The sequence below is a fragment of the Cyprinodon tularosa genome, unplaced genomic scaffold (genome assembly GCF_016077235.1).
Source record: "Cyprinodon tularosa strain WSP-4 unplaced genomic scaffold, ASM1607723v1 ctg51, whole genome shotgun sequence".
NCBI lineage: Eukaryota > Metazoa > Chordata > Actinopteri > Cyprinodontiformes > Cyprinodontidae > Cyprinodon > Cyprinodon tularosa.
The window spans coordinates 155,594-175,343 of NW_024039241.1; the positions used below are offsets into that span (position 1 = coordinate 155,594).

General features: G+C 36.8%; 1 protein-coding gene across 2 annotated transcripts; it reads right to left on the reverse strand.

Annotated features, from left to right (window-relative positions):
* Positions 1-9,065: 9,065 nt before the first annotated feature.
* Positions 9,066-18,265, reverse strand: map6b (microtubule-associated protein 6b). 2 transcript variants are annotated; one of them, XM_038303378.1, is made up of 4 exons: positions 17,239-18,265; positions 15,200-15,413; positions 12,883-12,931; positions 9,465-9,599 (listed from the first exon to the last, which is right to left on the reverse strand). In XM_038303378.1, the coding sequence occupies exons 1-3, from the start codon at positions 17,949-17,951 to the stop codon at positions 12,887-12,889; spliced, it is 972 nt and encodes a 323-aa protein (XP_038159306.1). In that variant the 5' UTR covers positions 17,952-18,265; the 3' UTR covers positions 9,465-9,599; positions 12,883-12,886. The 2 variants fall into 2 exon arrangements, with proteins under 2 accessions (XP_038159305.1, XP_038159306.1); XM_038303377.1 differs by lacking the exon at positions 12,883-12,931 and having other exon boundaries at positions 9,066-9,599; positions 17,239-18,255.
* Between the last annotated feature and the right edge of the window lie 1,485 nt (positions 18,266-19,750).

The following is a 19,750-nucleotide window of genomic DNA, read 5'->3' on the forward strand; positions in this document are numbered from 1 at the left end:
GGGTCAGCATCTGCTGACCCTGCTCCGTCAGTTTACGTGGCCTACCACTTCGTGGCTGAGTTGCTGTCGTTCCCAAACACTTCCATTTTCTTATAATACAGCTGACAGTTGACTGTGGAATATTTAGGAGCGAGGAAATTTCACGACTGGATTTGTTGCACAGGTGGCATCCTATCACAGTTCCACGCTGGAATTCACTGAGCTCCTGAGAGCGACCCATTCTTTCACAAATGTTTGTAAAAACAGTCTGCATACCTAGGTGCTTGAATTTATACACCTGTGGCCATGGAAGTGATTGGAACACCTGATTCCAATAATTTGGATGGGTGAGCAAATACTTTTGGCAATATAGTGTATATATATATATAAAAAAAAAAAAAAAAAGCTATATATATATATATATATATATATATATATATATATATATATATATATATATATATATATATATATATATATATATATATATATATATATATATATATATATATATATATATATATATATATAGCTTTTTTATATATATATTTATACATAACTTTGTATTCTACCCATCTATATCATACATACATTAATATACAAACATTGTATAATCAACTTCTATTAAATAATTTTTTTTAATTTAATAACTCTCTGTTTGTCTAAAATATCTAACGAATTAATCTTTTCCTTAATATATTCAAACTCTCTCCTCATTTATCTTCTTTCTCTTTCATATTCGTGACATTCTAGTGTAACATTTTCTATTGTTTTTATAATTTCCACAATAATAACATTTGCCAGTAGTATGCTTTTAAATTTTAAAAAGTTATTAAATAAGTCCTTAACCTTGTTATAATTCTCTTCTCCTTTTTATTTTGTCTTGCATTTCTTCTTTTTCCTACTTTCTTCCTGTTTTTTCTTCATCCCACTTTTTTGCCATTTTTTAGTTTTTATCAGTTTTTTTCTATAATAATACTATTTCCCTCAGATTTATTTGTTTTAACTGTAAAACTAAGGGCATTTTGAATTGTCCTCTTTGCCATTTTATCTGCCCTCTTGTTTCCCTGTGCTCCAATATGTGCTGGAACCCACACAAACATAACTATCAAACCCATATTTTGTATTCTGAATAATGTATGAAATATTTCTAATAGAATGTCCATCCTTCTATCTGATTGGTTATTTTTACTCAATAATGTAAAGATTGAATCTGAACAAATTACAGCTTTTAATGGTTTTAAAGTGGAACTTCTTCTTTATTGCTTCATTTAGAACAAGATAAGGTGACTGCCCCGCAAGTGACATGTGGAAAATATTATGACATGTTTATATCCTTTTGGTTGAAATGTATTTATAAGAAAAAACATTTTTTCCCTTTTTGTGTAACTGTACCAAAAAGGTAATAAAATGAGAGCAAAGAAGAACCGAGGAAAAGTTGTATGAAGATTTTTGGTGACAGATTCTGAAACTCAATCCTAAAACTTTAATGCATTGTATTTATTTATTTATTTATTTATATATATTTTATTGTTTTCATTATTATTATTATTATTGGATAGCACCTTGAGATGAAACATCCAATTTTCCAGGGGACAAAATATAGGCCTACAATTTTCACTGTCTGTGATGAAATAAAATGAACATTAAAAACAAAGCTTTTGTTTTAAACCGACAAAATATTTTCTTTTCAAATCATAGTTTTCAAAGGAAGTCGTTAAGAGCAAATATTTTAATTTCAGTACTGACATAAACAAAAAACAAAAAAATCCCAGAAAAAAAATCTTCAGACATATCTGACACATCTGAATGTTTTCTTTCTCATCTGTTTTTTTCAGTAAAGATCTCCTTTATAAGGGACAGTTAAGTCCAAACAGGGGTTTCCATTTGTAATATATATACCGTAAATTCTCTAATATTGGCCTGTATTCCAATAGCGGCCGGGTCTCTAATAATGGCCGGTCTCGCTGTCAGAGGAGGTAAATAATGGCCGGTCTCTAATACAGGCCGGGGCTATAAACGTTTTTTCTGGGCATACCTCAACATTATACTTGTGGTAGTAACATACAAGTACCACAGCCCTGCGCAGCTGGTGACAGGCCCTGACTGCTGCCCGTCTGCGCGAGGAAGAGAACAGACACGCAGCAGAACAGGAGGAGCGCGAGTGATGAGGAGATTAAAGGGAGAGATGAAGAGGAGGAGAAAAACTGAGGAGGAGAATTAAACAGAATTGGAGGATTTTTTTTTTTTTTTTTTTTTTACTTCAAACCAAGCGAGACATGGTAACTGTACTTTTTCAATAAATGAACCTAGTGTTTTATAGGTTCAAAAAGACACAAAATCTCATTTTTATTCATTCCACTGGTAGTCTGTTTTGCTCAAATAGCAATAGAGGCCTGTCTCTAATTCTGGCCTGTATCCAATAAAGGCCTGGACCGCGATGCACTTGAGTGAAATAAAGGCCCGGGCCTATATTAGAGAATTTACGGTATGTATGCAAAAGTATTGCCACATGTGATTGATGTTTTTTGTTTTTTTTTTGTGTTTCCGTGTAGATCATGACATGCAAAATTTTGAAGAGAGAATTTCATAGACCCTCCTCTAACTTTGCCTTGAAACTCAAACACATCAGACGCAACAACATGCAAGATGCTGGTCAGGAATTATAATAGGATTTTGGTGGATGTAATATTAGTAATTATATGTTAAATATGGAGAAGAGTATACATAGTGTTTGGCATGCCATTTGAAATAAATGTCATTGAAAACAGATAGTTCTCTTATCCCAATTGTACATTGTTTTAACATTAACAAGATGCTTGGCAACATTTCCAAATTCTTACATGAGACACTTTGCTTAAATTAAGATCTTTTTGTATCAAACTTTGAGATGTATAAATAAATTGTCATAACTGGGGGAGAACATCAGTGTTGGAACTATTTTTTGTAGCAACACTTTTCGAGAAATGTTGACAAGGAACTTCCCAGCAGCATAATACTGAAGATATATTAGAAGATGTACTCATCATTGATTTGTATTTATTGATTTGTTTTATTTTCGGTGTGCGGACGGGATGGGGTTCATTTGGAAATGATCAAAATCCCAAAAGATGTGCACATAAAAATTATATATTTCCTTAGATTAACAGAATTCTTGTCCCAATATCAACTTTATAGAAAGCTTTATGATGCAATCTCCTCACCATTTCTCCACTAGATGTCAGGATTTGCTGAAAATAAGAGGCAGAAATACAGCCTTTAAGAAGAAAGGCAGGACCTTAAGGCCTTCCAATGTTAATGTACAAAGATGTCGTACAAACAGCAGGTTGCTTAAAGCTGTTTATGTTATCTGATATAGCTGCATTCAAATGTTGATACATAAACCATCTCTGGTGGAACTGAAAAACATCTACATGCTGTTTTCGCATCTGAAGGTCACAGAGATTATCTTTCTCCACAGCTTACATTCTAATTGCAACGACACAAGATATAAGATGATCCCTAACCAGGCAAACGAGAGTCATCACTCAGCTATATTCAATATTTTATGGCCCTCTGAAAAAACAAGGCCCAAGATGCTGAATAATTAATGAACATTTTTTTGTCTGGATGAGTTGTTCACAAAATGTGACCACCAGAATCCAAAAGATGCGAAAAACATGATACACACATTGACCTAATATATATATATATATATATATATATATATATATATATATATATATATATATATATATATATATATATATATATATATATATATATATATATATATATATATATATATAAAAACATGATACACACATTGACCTAATATATATATATATATATATATATATATATATATATGATCTGTTTTAGTCCGTGGTCAATAGGGCCTCAGACTAAAATGGACTTTGTTTGTTTTACTCTATTATTTAGTGTTTGTTTTAGATTTGTAAAAATGTAATTATAGTATTGTTTACCATCACTCAAGTGAATATAGCAGACATTTAAGATATTTCAGTTCCCGCAATGAAATACATACTGTATATATTTATGAATTATCAGGCATCAAAATCACTTAACCTTTTTGATATATTTAACAAAACGTATTTGCATTCTTTTTCTTTCCTTAAGTAAATAATTTCAAACTTCTTAATATAAATCTTGTACAATTCTACAAAAACAAAACAAACCAAACAAGAGAATTGTGAATATTCCTAGAGTAATACTCAACTTAGCCAGTTAAAAAAAAAATATTCATCAGTTTTATGGCTTTTGTTCTGCTTTTTTGTTTCTTTTCACCTTAATCTGAAATACTTTGGTCAGCATTGTGTTGCTGTTCAATATTCTATACACATGAAATCTAATAATCTAAAATCTGCATTCCGAATGAAAAAAATAAAAACCAAACTGAATCTTTAGTATTTTTCAGCAGGCAGTCGGAGGTTTTGATCTTAAAGTCCCAAGTTTGGTTTCATCAGACCATAACGCATTCTATACAAAGATATTTGATGGTCCAGATGCTTTCTTATCTGGAATCTACAATGCTTTAGAATATTCTTGTAACCTTCTTTGAACACAAGCTTTGAACAAGGACACAATTTTTCATCCTATTCCATCCTGTTTGCACTGCAAACTATTACTATATCTAAAAGATGAAAATGAGAAAATGCTAGTAGGACAACTGAGCTTTAATTCATGTTAAACTCATTCACGTTGACTGCTTGCAGTAATAAACTTAAGACTACATGCAAAGTAATAATTGCATCTTTTTATTTAGTTATATTTATCCATCATGTGTATGTGCATTTTATTTGTTGTCGAAATACAGAGGATATATGGAATGTTATATATGAAAAGTTTTAACAGGAGTATGTACAGTTTTACCAGCTACTGTATATCCCTATTTTATTGTTTGTTGGGAGGGGCATAGTGAAATAATAAAATAATTTGAATAAAAAGCAATAGATGTGCCATTAAAAAACATTGTAAATAATAATTTGGTTTGAGTCTTGCTTTTGATAAATTCAAATAAATACTTGGATTCTGAATCTAATTTGAAAAGTAACAATGTGACTCATGTCTATTACTGAGATATCACTGCGAAGATGTTTTTTTTTACACTAATGTATGCATTGGTGTTTAATGTTAATGCAATAAGTTTCAACATTTGTTTCTGCACCAATATTTTAATTCAATTAATTCAGAGCAAGCTAAGGATACGAGCACAAATAAGAATCACAACACAACTGCAGTTGTATGACATCGTCACTTCACTCTAGTCTGAATTCAGAGGTCCAAACCCCACAGTGTATAGGATGAGAAATATAGCACCAAGGTGTTGGGGTGTAAAGCAGCACTTCTATTGGTTGTGATCTTAGCAGGCAGCAGGCTTGAGGAGATACGACACAGAAACAAGCTTCCCAACTCACACACACTCACAAAGAAACGCTCAGCAGCATTTTAAAGAGCCGAGCTTAAAGTCCTGGCTCATTTCTTGTCCTTAAACACCTGGAGAGATCGGTCAGTTCAGTAAGTTTCTTCTTTTTTAGACCTTTATGCATATTTTGCCTGTTTTTTTTTTCTTATCAGTTCAACAATTTTATTACAGCTCTGCAGAGTTTGTGGAGGATATTGCCACAAAGGCTAGATTCTTTTTCAGTAATCTGCTATTTTTAACTTAAATAAAAGGAATGTGATTCAATGTAGATTAAAAATATCTTTGTGAATGAAGCCATATTGCTGGTGTGTTTATTATACAGCAGTACCAGCCACTAATCAATAAGACTACCATTTAAATGTGGGTTTAATCTTGAACAGAATCTATTTCTACTCATGCATCATACTTGGAAAAAAAGATATTTCTCTTATACATTTATATTTAAAGGCTTCATGTACAAGCAAGAGAGCAACTGTGACCGGATACAGTCTGCTACTCGAACAAAAGTAAGATCTTGCATGCATGCTGCGGTAATTACATTACAGTTAATTGGATTTTTCAGCAGCCAATCAGATTAAACCAGATCTCACCCGGAACAATGAAATGAAAACCAGGACCATACAGCGGAGGCACTATGAGTAAGAAACCATAAAACCAGAGCTTTTGCAAAAACACTCGAGATGCGATTGAAAAAAAAGTAGCTTTTTGACAGATTTGTTTTTTTTTTTTTTTTTTTTTTACAATCATGTCAGGTTTTGTCTTAGTCCTCATCCATTCCAAGAAAAAAAAAAACCTTTTAGACACATTTCAACACTGTGAAAAAGTCTTGAGCCAACCCTCATTACCTTATACCCTCATCTATTGTACATCTACCTCAGATTTCAAAGATATATAAATGTAATAGCTTTCACATCCTTCATTCACGAATCCACGTTAAAATAATCTAAGAATCACTTAACTTATAGAATCACAAATGGTACAGATATCAGCACTGAGGCTGATAAAGAATGATACAACACACACTCAGTCCAACAATCCAAGAACCCTGATCTCTGGGTTGTTAGCTTTTAAACTAACTGGATTCACATCTTGTCAGATGAAGAGAACATCCTCAGTGAAAAAAAAAAATCCTTCCAAATATAAAATTGTAGCCCCTGCTCCTATATCTCTTAATTCCCTTTTCACTAGATCAGTAGTAAGAACATTATCCAGGATAGTAAAGGAACTCTGGATTGTTGTGTTGAATTTGGACATCCTTCAGCCTTATGGATGTTATCATGCGACGGACACGCACATGAATGATGCTTGTTAAATTGGGAAATACAGCCTTCCAGAAAAGAACTACAAAAACAAAAGTTACACGAATGTAATGAAAAGCTGCAGCTCTCCATTATAAAACCCTAAACATATGAAAGTCTCTCTATTTGTATGTACCATCCAGAATACAGGTGAAGAAATTGTGTATTTTTGTTAAAATCCATGAGGTGGGTTATGCCTCTATGTCCTGTCACACAAACTATTGGAAGTAAGGTTATAGCTCTTAGCTGCATCTAGGAATATCAGTATTTCCCATATGGTAACTGAATTGTTTTAGGAAGCATACAGCCTCATCTTTCCTTCTTTCCTGCTGCAAGCACCATTTGGATATCACATGATGGCGACTCCTGACACACTTCCACCATGCCTTACGTGTCCTCACTAATTTATGTATTTTCAATTCAAATTCACAATTAACGACTACTGGTAGTCGAAATGTCATGTATTGTTATGCAGATGCTTTGTTTGCACTAGTGAAGATTAGTGCATCTCAGCATGCCAGATGCTTGAAGTCTGTGAAGTGTTAGGGAAGTTGGATCTATCTTTTCATCCTTTTCATTACTTGGAGGAACTCGTAGGCTGTGTATAGATCAATAATCTCTGACTTACAAAAACTTTTGAAGATGAAAAAAAGTGTGAAAGCAGCTTCAAAACTTTTAAGAGTGCTTTTTAAGCAGGTTTGAGCACAAGTTCTCCAGACCTTCTAGCAGTGGTTTGTTGATTAATACCTGCATTTCATAGATGTTTCATTCCAGTCACTTACTTTTTATGTGGAAATTATCTCTTATTTTTCACAAAGCCACCTTCAATAATTAACCTACAAATAAAGATGTAGTTCAGGTGGCTTTCTCTTGCCAAGACCTACAGCATGGACTGGGTCGGTCCGCAGCCGAGTGCGAAGCGGCCAAGATGAGAATCAGTTCTTTCCCTTCAGGCTGTAGGAGAGTTCCTGCCTCAATTGGAGGAGTTCAATTATTTTTGGGGTCCTGTTCACGAGTGAGGGGAGTATGGAACAGGAGATTGATAATGATTGGTCCAGCTGCTGCTATAATGCAAATGCTGCAATTGTAGAGAAAAGCAAGTTGACTGAAAAGGCAAAGCTGTTGATTTGCCGGTCGGTCTACATTCCTACCCTCGAACGTGGTCATGAAATCTGCCCAAAATTAGCTTCCTCCGCAGGGTGCCTGGGCTCTCCCTTAGAGATAGGGCGAGGAGCTCAGGCATTTGTGAGGGGCTCGGAGTAGAGCTGCTTCTCCTGCAGAATCGAGAGGAGTCAGCGGAGGACATCTTTTTCAGATGCCCCCTGGATGCCTCCCATAGGAGGTATTCCAGGCACTTCCCACCAGCTGGAGGCCAAGAGGATGAACCAGGACAGGCTGGAGAGACTATGGCCAAAGGTCAGCCTTAATCACTATATAGGGCACTATGCACTAGTGGCTAAGCCATTTTAGATGAGTGCTGGAATGTCTGGTAGATGAAAAAGTAGTGGGCTTAAAATTTCCCACAATGCACCTTGAAAAGTAGTGATCATTCAATGTCACTAGAGGAGCAGATATGTCCCAGAATGCTTTGCGAGGAGAGCTGTCCATGCAAAGCATCATGGGATTTGTTGCCACAGCGGCCCTCAGTCACCTTAGGCTATCACTATCCGACAGCGTCGACAAATAACAAAGATGGCGCAGGTATTGTGCGGGGAGGCGGAGTTACGTGACCAACAGGGAGCGAAAAGTAGTGATCATCTGTCCGAATGGTCATTTAACTGAGTTCACTATAAAGTGCCCACTCTATATAGTGATTGAGGGATTTAGGGGTTAGGGTGGATGTAAGGACACAGCCTATGTCTCTTGGCTGGCCTGGGAACGCCTCAGATTCCCCACAGCAAAGCTGGAGGAGGTGTCTGGGGAGAGGTAAATCTGGGATCCTCTGCTGAGACTGCTGCCCACACGACCTAGTGCCAGATAAAGCGGAAGCCGATGAGTATGATAATTCATGCATAACATTTCCTGAATTGGCTATTAAACCTGCAACAATTAAACAAGTCACAGATACATTACTTTTGCCTGTTTGTTTAGCATAACTTACAGGAAAACAGTTTACAAAGATTGACATTTTTTGCTTTTTTAAGATTGAAACAAAGCGTTAACAACATACGTTTTACAAGTGTAACAATGATTACGGTTAGAATAAATGATCTGGTTATAAGGCTCAAGTGGCAAGCAAAAAAAGATTTGTAAGGTCCAAGACACTGATACCTGCAAAAGTCTGGAGAAATATGGCTGAAAACCTACTCAAAGGTCTGACTGTTTTAAGGCAAAATTGAAAGTAATGAGGGGTAGCTCTGGCCTTTTTTTTTTTTTTTTTTTTTACAGTACTGTGCAAGCATACTTATGTCTCATTTTCAAGTTTAATGTCAAGTGAAACTCATGTGCAAATTATGTGCTCAGTAACAGAAAAGCTGTTATCTGTACCAGAATACAAAGAAGTCACAAACATTCATATGTTCACATACAGTTTACAGAGAAATTATTTGCATTATTCTAAAAGCCTAACATCATTCATCCTACATCCTACGTGTAACCTGGCGATAGGTGAGGAGATAAACCAAAAGGAAGAAAATCATTTCCTTCTCATTGCCTGTTATCACACTGTTTAGAGCATACAACCTAACTGCTGTCTAATGCTTGGCTTCAGCCAGTCTGTTGCTGATCTCTTTGCTCTTCTTTGTCACAGTTCCCTCTGGTGTGGTTTCCGGTGTGCTCACAGATGTTTTCTTCTTGGCCAAACCAGGAATCAGCTTCTCTTTAGCTTTTTTTGCCATCTTTGCAGTTGCTGTTGTGGGAGCCTTTTTTGGTTTGGTGCGAGACGCTGGTTTGTCCATCTGAAAAATTGAAGACGGGTAAAAATCAAATATCTGAGGATTTATCTCAAATCCATTTTCTTTCTTCAGGGACACATATCATGGTTTAGTTTGAAGCTAAAGCCAACTGCTGTCTACCTTAGCTTTGCAAACTGCCACAGGCTAAAAATATGCTAAACCATGTTAATACCTAAAAGTAAGTGTCCTTATTAGTATTATCTCGGTGTATGTAAAGGAGTATTGATGGAAACAAGAACCAGACAACATCAGCAACCATTTAAGTGGTGCTTTATAGACAAGTCTCAAGACATTAAAAGTTTGTGCGCATCAATTTTTTTTGGCATGTTGCTATGCTCATATAAGCAGTTACCAATTTCAAGTTACAGTATGTCATGTGTACCAGGTTGCACATGTAAAAGTATTTTGTTATTCCATTCTGATGGTTTAGAGACCTTTCAGTCAGCAGACAAAAAATAACTCCCCTCTTCAACTTGTTGCTAGACATTGAAATCCATTCCTGCAATAATATCCATTTTAAAAGAATTAACATTTATTGTTTGGAAAAGTATTTTTATTTTATATCTGTGTTAAAATCGCACAAAAAAGGGATATCAATCCTTGAGAATCTCAAAATAGACCCTGGCTATGTATTACCATATTTAAAATAAAATTTTAACTTTTTTCAGGGGCCATGCATCACATCCAGATATAGCCAAAATAAAAATGCCGGATTTCAGGCTTGATTAGCCCCAAAACCAACCCTAAAATCTTCTCAGCAGCCTTTATTTTTCTGTAGGCTGAATAATTTAAATTGGAAAAGAAAAGTTTTAAAAGCATGCCATGTCTCCTTTAATTAGCTTCTCACCCTTTCTCTTGTCACGCATATTTCAACCCTCTGTAGATGCAGGTCAGTTTAGGTCACCTTATATTCATCATAATGTTTACGAGTTGAATGTCTAGTTTACATTTGTGGATGGTTTTATGGCACCTAGCTCTATATCAGTACTGTCCTAAGGATGACTGAACTTTACTATTATATTAGCTGCTAAATTTTTGCAATCATATATTTGAAAATAAGTTGACACTAGAGATATCAGCATAATCAGAACTTTCTTTTTTTAGACATCAACATTTAAATTGAAATCATGAGTTTAGTGCATGAAAGAAACTACAGCCCTACACCTTAGACCAGATGCAATGCTTAAAATCCCAGACATTTTCATGTAAGCTTTAAGTATAGCTAAGATATTCAGCTGCTGGCTATAGCTTAATATTTAACAATTACCCAGAGAAAAAAAAAAGATTATTTTGTAAAATCAGAAAAAAAAACACTCAACACATTTAACAAAATGTGCCTAAAACATAATTTATAAAGTAAAATTCCCATTTTCACATGCAATCAATACCTTTATTTTTTTACCTTTCCTCTTACAAAAACGTTCCCTGACGGCACAGGTGATGTAAATAGCATGTGGTTAGTGCAGTTAGAAGAAAGAAAAAAAAAACATAAAAGAAGAAGTATGTGTTCCTTCTTTCCATAGAATGGTGGTTCATGCAGTCTCTTTGTATTTTTTTTTTAAACAGTCAATTCAAATATAATGTTAGTCTTAGTTTTTTCAGAACCGTATACTTTGGTTCGGACATTTTTAGCAGGGCCGACCAGCAGAGACCTAACAAGCATACTTGTAGCTGCAGCTTGCTAATTCATATATAGATAGAAAATCTGAGTGTTGCTGTAAGCAAGCCACCGAGTGTCATTCTGCACTACAGTAAAAACAAAAAATAAAATTTTAAGCATCCAATGGAAAACCTTCCAACTTCTACAAATGATCTTGCATTAAGCAAAAAAAAAAAAAAAAGTTGGAAAACATGCTCAACTTTTGTTTGAAAAAATAAACTTAAAAAAATTAGGTCTGGTTCTGGCAGTAATAATGCAGTGTTTTATTTCTGAGTGAACAGAGGGAACTTCAAAGAAGGCATGAGGCGAGGCGAGAGTTTTAAAAAGTAAAAGCCCAAATTTTTGCTCCTCCATTTTTTTGTCATTTTAAAATCACATGAAGATGTGACCAGGAAATGTTTCATATTTGGAGTAACAACACCAACCTTTTCCTCTTCACTGCAGGTCAGCTGACAGAAAGAAACTGCTATAATTTTACCTCCTTTACAAGAGAGCCACCACCCGCCACTCTTATTATATGAGGTTTAAAAAAAACTTAAGGCAATGTCAGTGTTTAGCAGTTAACAGTTATTTTTGTGCAATATAATCATCTGAACCATATATACTTGAAAACTACTACATTCAGTAGGTTTATATAATATATGTATTTGCTTTCTAAATGTCACAAAAAAGAAACCGTTATCTATTCTTTTGGGGCAAAATCAAAACAATTATGTTAACCACTTTAGTTTTAATCACACCCTTATACCAGCCCATGCCTAGTGCAAAGTAAATAGGGCAAGTTACACAGCAAAACATTTTTAGAATCTGTAGAAAACCCCCAAAACTACATGACTTTGTGTGCTAAGCTAAGGACGCTTAGTCATAGGTTCAAAACGGACGATTCCTTTACTCCCTACCTAATACCTTATTGCGGCCAATGATTGCTCAGGACCCTGCAAACTTTCAAAGCAAAGGATGATCTTCCTTTCCAGCTGAACAGCAATCCTGCCTTCATTCCACTTGTCTCTCAATGGCTCTCTTTATTCTTCAGCCTAGATCATCCTGCTTGCACAGATCTACTGCATTCAGCACAGATGTCTAATGTGACGAGGTCTGAGCGCCAAAAAGTTTTATTTCTCTCATGTCAGTAAAACTGATGCTAATCTTCATGTAACTACCTGCAGGTTGAAATATATTCAAGAAGGTTTGGAAGAAAGACAATGCATCTTCACAGAAAAACACACAACAGAAATGTGACACGCTCTGCAAACAGCTCTCATCAAATAACTTGTTTCCACTCATGTAAATAAGCATCATAAAATCTCCAAATGTAAACAAATTTCTTTATTTTTCTTCTAATTCTTCGACAGCCCCGTAATGTCGATGTCTCCAAGTTATTTACAACATTTTACCTCCTACTGGATCTACGAAGGCTGGTGCAGCAGGAGGTGTGGGCGGATAGTGAATCTGATAGTTCTGATGAAGGGTTGCATCCAGCAGCTTGGTGATAAATGTGTCTGAGGCTTGCTAAGGACCGGATGCATTCAGGATGTGAAAATGTGCGTGACCAGAATGCATGTCCGCATTCGTTCGGTTAACCTGAGGTAAGTCTTCATGCTTTTCTAGAAGAAGCTGAAAACACACCTGACTACAGCAGGTGGGGAGCAGAGCTGCTCTCAGTCTCTGAGAGATCCTACAAGAACGAGAGAGGGAGCGGCCACATGAACAAACCACTGAAGACACATGATGAAACCAGTTTTACATGAATGCACATGGTACTTTGCAAAAGTTTTAAATCACCCCTCTTTTAAATAAAAAGAAATAAGAAACTAGGGTCTTATTGCATTTTAAACTGGTCTGATCTATCTCTAGATAGCTTTTTAGAGGTCTTTTGTCTTTATTATTTGGTTCTTGTTTGCTCCCATTTTTACACATCAGTTCAAATCTGGCTGTTTGCAAGTGGCATTGAAAGAAATGAGGGGTGAATCAAGCCTTTAGAACTGTATTGTGTATTAGTGATAGAGATGAAAAAATATCTTATTTGCAGAAGCCTTTATTTCCAACTCTGATAAAGATACATACCTTAAAATAACTTTATCTGCTGATCCTATAGCATATTCTCATACTTATTTTTAGAAATGTCCAATTTTTCCTTGATCCGAGGAACCATTTGTATGCTGGTTTGCCTTAAGAATCGGGATAACTATAACTTAATTTTAACTATATTTTTTATCTATAAGGGAGATTTTCTTTTTACAGGATGTTAACCAAATGAAGAGAACTATGTTACTTAAAGGTGTAGTGGAGGATTTTTGTCTACTAAACTGTCTACTTATTTGTACTAAAGTAGAAAGTGTAAGATCATAAAACATTTGTTTTATGTGTGCCATCCATTCCTTCTGTAGGACGACCTGTGTAAAAAAAAAAACAGCAACAAAAATAAATTACAAAGGACAAATATAGCTATAGCATTTTAATACTGACATTATTTTGTAAGTAAAATGCTGATAATAAATAGACCTGCCCTCCCCACTTTAAAAAAAATGCACCTGCCCAACCCTGTACTCGCTCCCGAGAGGGAACGCCTATTAAACGCGTGCAAGAGCGTGCACGAGCCCGTTTCTCCTCGTGCACCCGCTGTTTAAAAGTTGCTGTTCTCCTATCTCATACAAGCTGTGTCCAAACGTCGGCTCTAACTCCTAAATCCTTCAATCACTATATAGAGCAGGGACTATATAGGGGACTTCATAGCAAACTCAGTTAGCTGACCGTTTTGACAGGTTATCCCTGCTTTTTGCTCCCCGTTGGTCACGTAACTCCGCCTCCACTGTGTGGTGCCTGCGCCAGCTCTCTTATTAGTTGTAGCTGTGGGGTAGCGATAGCCTATGGCAACAGCGGGCCGCCATGACAGCAAATCCCATAATGCTTTGCGAGGAGAGCTCTCTGTGCAAAGCATTCTGGGATATATCTGCCCGTTCTGACGCCTTTCTTTTCTTCTCATACACTTCGCAGACTCATTTTCTCTTGGACCCCCTGCCATTTTCAAAATACTGCTGCGAGAACGGTGAGCTTCAAAGACTGGCTGTAACCGTAGCTCACCACAACCTTGAACATGCAGATGCGGAGAAAAAAATAGCTAACTGGGGAAGAGCGCGTAGGATGGCCTTATTTAGATGATCCCCCCGGAAAGAGGAAATCTTCCACTAAACCTTTAAGGAGTTCTGGATAGGGCAGACTTACAGGAAGATTTTTTATTCTCTTGTTCTTGTCATTTTGGCTTAATTACTGCGCTAGGTAAGGTATTTGTTTAGCAAATGGCATGTTTAGTGTAAATTTCAGTTCAATAACTATCTCAGTTTGATTAGTCCTATGAACTATTTTAGCTCTGATTTTTACCACAGAGGAATTAAGTAAGCAAGTCAGTTAGGTTTATTTATGTAGCACCTTTCTCAGACAAGCATCATAAAGTGCTGTACAATATGAGGCATACAATACAAAGCAGCACCATATAAAAACATATAGGCAATTGGACTTCTTTGGAAGTCATAGATTACTAATTAACTCTGATCTATTTTAGGTAATAAGGTATGCTTCAGTTATTTTTATTTAAGGGGGGTTATATGGCTGGCAATAATGTCTCAGCAGTGATTTTATGGAAGAAAGAAAACATATTTTTGTCTACTTCATGAGATAAACATACTTCTTTCAAGTATTTAGTGTTTAATAAGAAATTAATATATTAACAGAAATGAGTGTATGTTCTTTTTATGGTTAAAATTGAGTCAGTTAAAGGCACTGTTACCTGATGACTATTATATATCAGAATGTTAACAGGTCACTGTATTAACACAAATGCAATCCATAGGATAAAAGCTTATTGGATCTAAGTCCAGCTTTTTGGAGAAAGCATAACAATAGCCCTGTTTCACAGGATAGATAAAGACTGACGAGGGTCTCCAACCTTGGCGGGCTCCTTGCCCGGCTCGCTGTACAGGCTGCGTATCCTTCGGCGCTCCAGCAGCTTGTTGTCATTTGCCTGCGCCTTCACCTGCTCCCCCTTGTATGTGGCGCTGTAGCTGGTTTCCAGGCTGGTCTCCTCTCCAGGTGGTTTATACTGGGATGGAGCTTTGATCAGCTTCGCTGGTTTCACATCCTTGTACGCCTTAAACTCAGTCCTAAAAAGAATGGTGGAAAAAATATTTAAAGGCTGTATAAAAGGGGTTTCTCACAAATGGAAAAGATGGGACATGAGAGATTAACTCATAGATGAAAGGATTTAATGTAACTTAATCCATTTTTTCCCCATTTACAAATAGAAGCAAAGCCAATTTATCTCATTCTGCTCATTTTGTAATGACTTAGTTACACAATTTAGAGTGCCTTTATGTGCTCAAGTCAAAATTAATATTTAGAGTCCTGCTTTAAATCTGTGTAAATCTATGACGCAAAATGTAAACATATATATCTCTGGAAAGAGCAGCATTTATCCCTTAAAGATTGTTTTACTGGCATTTTTGTTGAGGTAAAAACATTGTCTTCAGACAAAAATGACTTAGGATGAGGTACTGTAGAAACCGTTAGATTGTCTTTCATTCATATTGATCATCCTTTCTTTGTTTAAATTGTTTAATGTATAAAATCAATATCCTTGACTACTTCTTAATCATGATCCAAGAGCCCCTAAACATTTTTTTCCTGTTCATGAAAAGCATACAAACTTCAATTTCTCCTTTTTATGTTAGTTACATTTTTTGAACAACCAGCAAGTTGTATAACTTGCTTGTCTCAGTTTTAACTTGCTTTCTGGATAGACTGAAATGAGACGCCTTGAAACACCAAATATCTTCTGTTGAACTTCAGATGATTCATAACCACCAGCTAAGTCAGAGTACCATTCATTTCATTTTGCCCTAAAGCTACCAATAAACTCAGAGTAAATCTAATCTGATATCTGACCCCAGTATCCACTCCAGTTAAAGCTGTTTTTCTTTTATCTTGGTTTGGTGCCACAGAACTCAAGCCTTCATTGGAGCCTAGTGTGGCGCGCAACACTGCCCCCTACTGGCAAACGAATGTAAGATCATAAAACATGAGTTAAAAACAATAATAACAGCAAGAAGAATAAAGTTACAAAGGACAAATATATATTTTTTATTTCGTAATTAAAATGCAAATAATAAAACGGACACCATGCACCCATCTTTTAGATGATATTCTACCAATATTGTTGCTGACCTGTTTTTGAAAATATGAAACAGGATTTTTGGATATATATGTATATATATATATACACACACACATATATGTATATGTATATATATATATATATATATATATATATATATATATATATATATATATATATATATATATATATATATATATATATATATATATATATACACATACACGCACACACATGTATATATATATATATATATATATACATATACACATACACACACATATATACATACACACACATATATATACATACACATATACATACACACACACACACAGACATACATCTTCTCAAGGCACTTTATAGAGACAATTAAATCATGAAAGCAGATGGTTAAAAAGTTTTATGTCTAAGGAAACCCAGATGGAGTCACTGATTTTTTCTTTTTAGGATTCATATTCTGGAATCAATTCAACTTAACAATAAAGTATTGACTTTTATCTTTAACTGAGCTGCAGAAGGAAATGGGAAGAACTGGAAAATAAATAAACTTCTAAAAAAAGATAAATAGGCCTACATAAAAATATGACAGTCATTCAGATACAACAGGACTATCCCACCTGATGATTAACTCTTTGTTTAGTTGATATCTTACGTTTTGGGGAACTTTTTCTCCAATAACTTTTAACCTTTTCAGTGCCCTAAGGCGTGTTTCCACTGACAAAGTGACATTTGTTTTATTGCAAAGATAAACAATCCCAACAGGTAAATAAATGCTGTCATGCAGCTAAGGGTTACATGTTGTAAGCTCTTACCTGTAGCTGCTAGAAGTCGACATAACCTCCTTTATCTGTCTGTTCACAGCATCCGCAGCTGCTCTTCCTCTCCGTTTCTCTGCGCTCACCTCTGCGGATCCCTCGCTTCTCTCCGCCACTTTCCTCTCTGCAGACTTCTCCCTCCTTGCCGCGTCCTTTGACTCCTTCTCTTGAATTTTCTCCTCGATCTCGCTCTTCTCCACGCCGCTCAGCGGGTTCTCCACGCTCTCTTTAGCCACGAGCTCCAGTTTGGAGCCGGCGGTGGGACTGGGTTTGGGGATCCATGGGTGGTCGTACTTCCTGGGAATGGGCCATGGCTTATAATCCTTCTGGTACTGTGTCTCGTTGCCGAACGGAGCCGGCGGAGGCTGGTACTCGTTCCTGGGCTTGCAGCTGGGCTCGGGGCGCACTCTCCACGCCTTGAAGTCTTGGCGCATCACAGACGCAGAGGACCCCCCATCTTTGGCCGCTGCGGCCCCCCCTGCAGCGGGCGGTGCCTTGGCGGCCTCTCGTTCTTCGGGATGCGGCTGCGTTTCTATGGCGATGGCCGCGGCGGCCCTCTTCTGCCTGAGCTGCGGGTGATGGGGGATGTGCTGGACGTCGGTCACATCCGAGTATTTGGTGAAGACCAAAGGCACTGCGATATCCGCCTTGTCCAGCTCGGTCCAAAAGCGGTTGATGCAGCAAGCACGCGTGATGCATGGCCAGGCCATAACTCTCAACCAGAGGAAGTGCACAACCAAAGATGAACAAGCTCTATCCTTGGATTAAAGAAGGAAAAAAAACAAAAAAACAAAACTCGTAACGTGCAATGTAGGAGTATCCAAATTTCCAGTTCCCCTTGAACAGATCACCAAAGCCACCCTCTGCCTCCTCCTGCTGACTGAAGTTTGAGGCTAGCGTGGACACATCGCTGGCTCGTTGCGCATCAAAGCGACCCCACCCCACATCTGAGAAATCCTGCGTGAAATCACCTGAGCTGGTCTGCGTGCGTCCGGCATGGAGGAGATGCAGTTAACCCCCTGATGTCTTGTTAGAAAATATAAAAATTTATAAAAAAAAAACCCAGAAAATAAATTAAATGTTATAGCAAAAACGTTCTATGTACTGCCATATTATTCTCTTCACCAGAGGCACAGCCAGAAAATTTGTATAAGGGTGGCCAGGCAATAACCAATGAACACTGAGGGGGGGCTGAAAGTGGATAGGCACCCGAACCTCAGGGTCAAGCCTAAGATGAGACTAACTACAACCTTAAATAGACGCATATATTTAAACATCCGTGCTTTCTAGATAAAAGGTATAGTGGATTAAATATTTTCAGGTTTGAGTTCCGGGGCAAACATCTTTTCCATCATCATTACTTACCTACTTTTATAGTTAATCATTCTGATTAAAATTGATATTTACTAGTACAAATAATAACAAATCGATTGTTTAATACGTTTTTATTAAAATAGTTATTTATCTATGATTTCACTGAAGACTCCTAGATGACTTGAAAAGAGCATGAATCCTGTACTTATCATGTTTACTGTTAGTATATTGGTGTGAATAATTAACAATTGTGTTTTTGTTTTCAAGAAATTATGAATACAAGAAAAAATAGTAAGTAATATATGAAAAATTTCAATGAATATTCTACTTGAGAGTACTGCTGCCACCATCTGTATTAGAGGGAAATAAAGGGTCGGGGTGGCCATGGCCACCCCTGGCCCCCCATCTAGCTCTGCCCTTGCTCTTCATACGGTAGTTTGAAATACTCCCGACTCCTTCCAAACAGAGTGTCTAATAGAGATTATAGATAAAGAAGAAAGATACATAGATCCTGTATTGGAAAGTTGAGCGAAAGGAAAAAATATAACAAAAGAGAGAAGCAACAGGAATACATTTTAGCTAGGTGAAGGAGTAAAAAACTGAACCAATGTCCTTTTCAATTCAACTTATTTATTTAGCCCCAAGTCACTACCCCAAGAAGGTTTTTTTAAGGAAAACCAGCAGAGTGTATCAAGGGATTGACGGAAATCTCTCACACCCAGCATGCATGCATGCTGTGACAGTGGAGAGGAAAGACTCTCTTTTAACATGAAGAAACCTCCAGCAGTATCATACTCAGTGTGAGTGGCCATCTGCCCAGTGTGACTTAAGGGCGGATTATACTTCTGCAACCACAAACATCAAATGTCGCTTGCGTGTGGTCGCGAACCAGTTTTGCTGGTATGCTTCTGCAATGTCTGTCTGGAATTTCTAGGGATGCACAGCAGTTTCCCACCAAAGCGCGAGCAGAAGCCTATTCGAGAACTCGCGGGAACTTCAGCGAATGGTCACGAGAACTTCTTCGGCGGCACCAGCAGCAGTGTTTCTTTTCCAAAACAACAATGGCGCGTGACTGGAAGATATCACTGTAATGGAGATGGATCTCGAGCAGGCATCCCCAAACTCGGTCCTCGAGGGCCGCTGTCCTGCAGGTTTTAGATGTTTCTCTGCTCCAGCACAGCTGATTTTAATTGAT

Bases quoted from the DNA above. Each gene is read 5' to 3' on its own strand.
- map6b (XM_038303377.1), bottom strand. From the start codon at position 17,951: ATGGCCTGGCCATGCATCACGCGTGCTTGCTGCATCAACCGCTTTTGG. The intron at 15,414-17,238 runs GTAAGAGCTTAC...CATTCTTTTTAG, and splicing joins TCGACTTCTAGCAGCTACAG to GACTGAGTTTAAGGCGTACA. The intron at 9,600-15,199 runs GTTGGAGACCCT...TCAATTTTTCAG, and splicing joins CGGGCAAGGAGCCCGCCAAG to ATGGACAAACCAGCGTCTCG.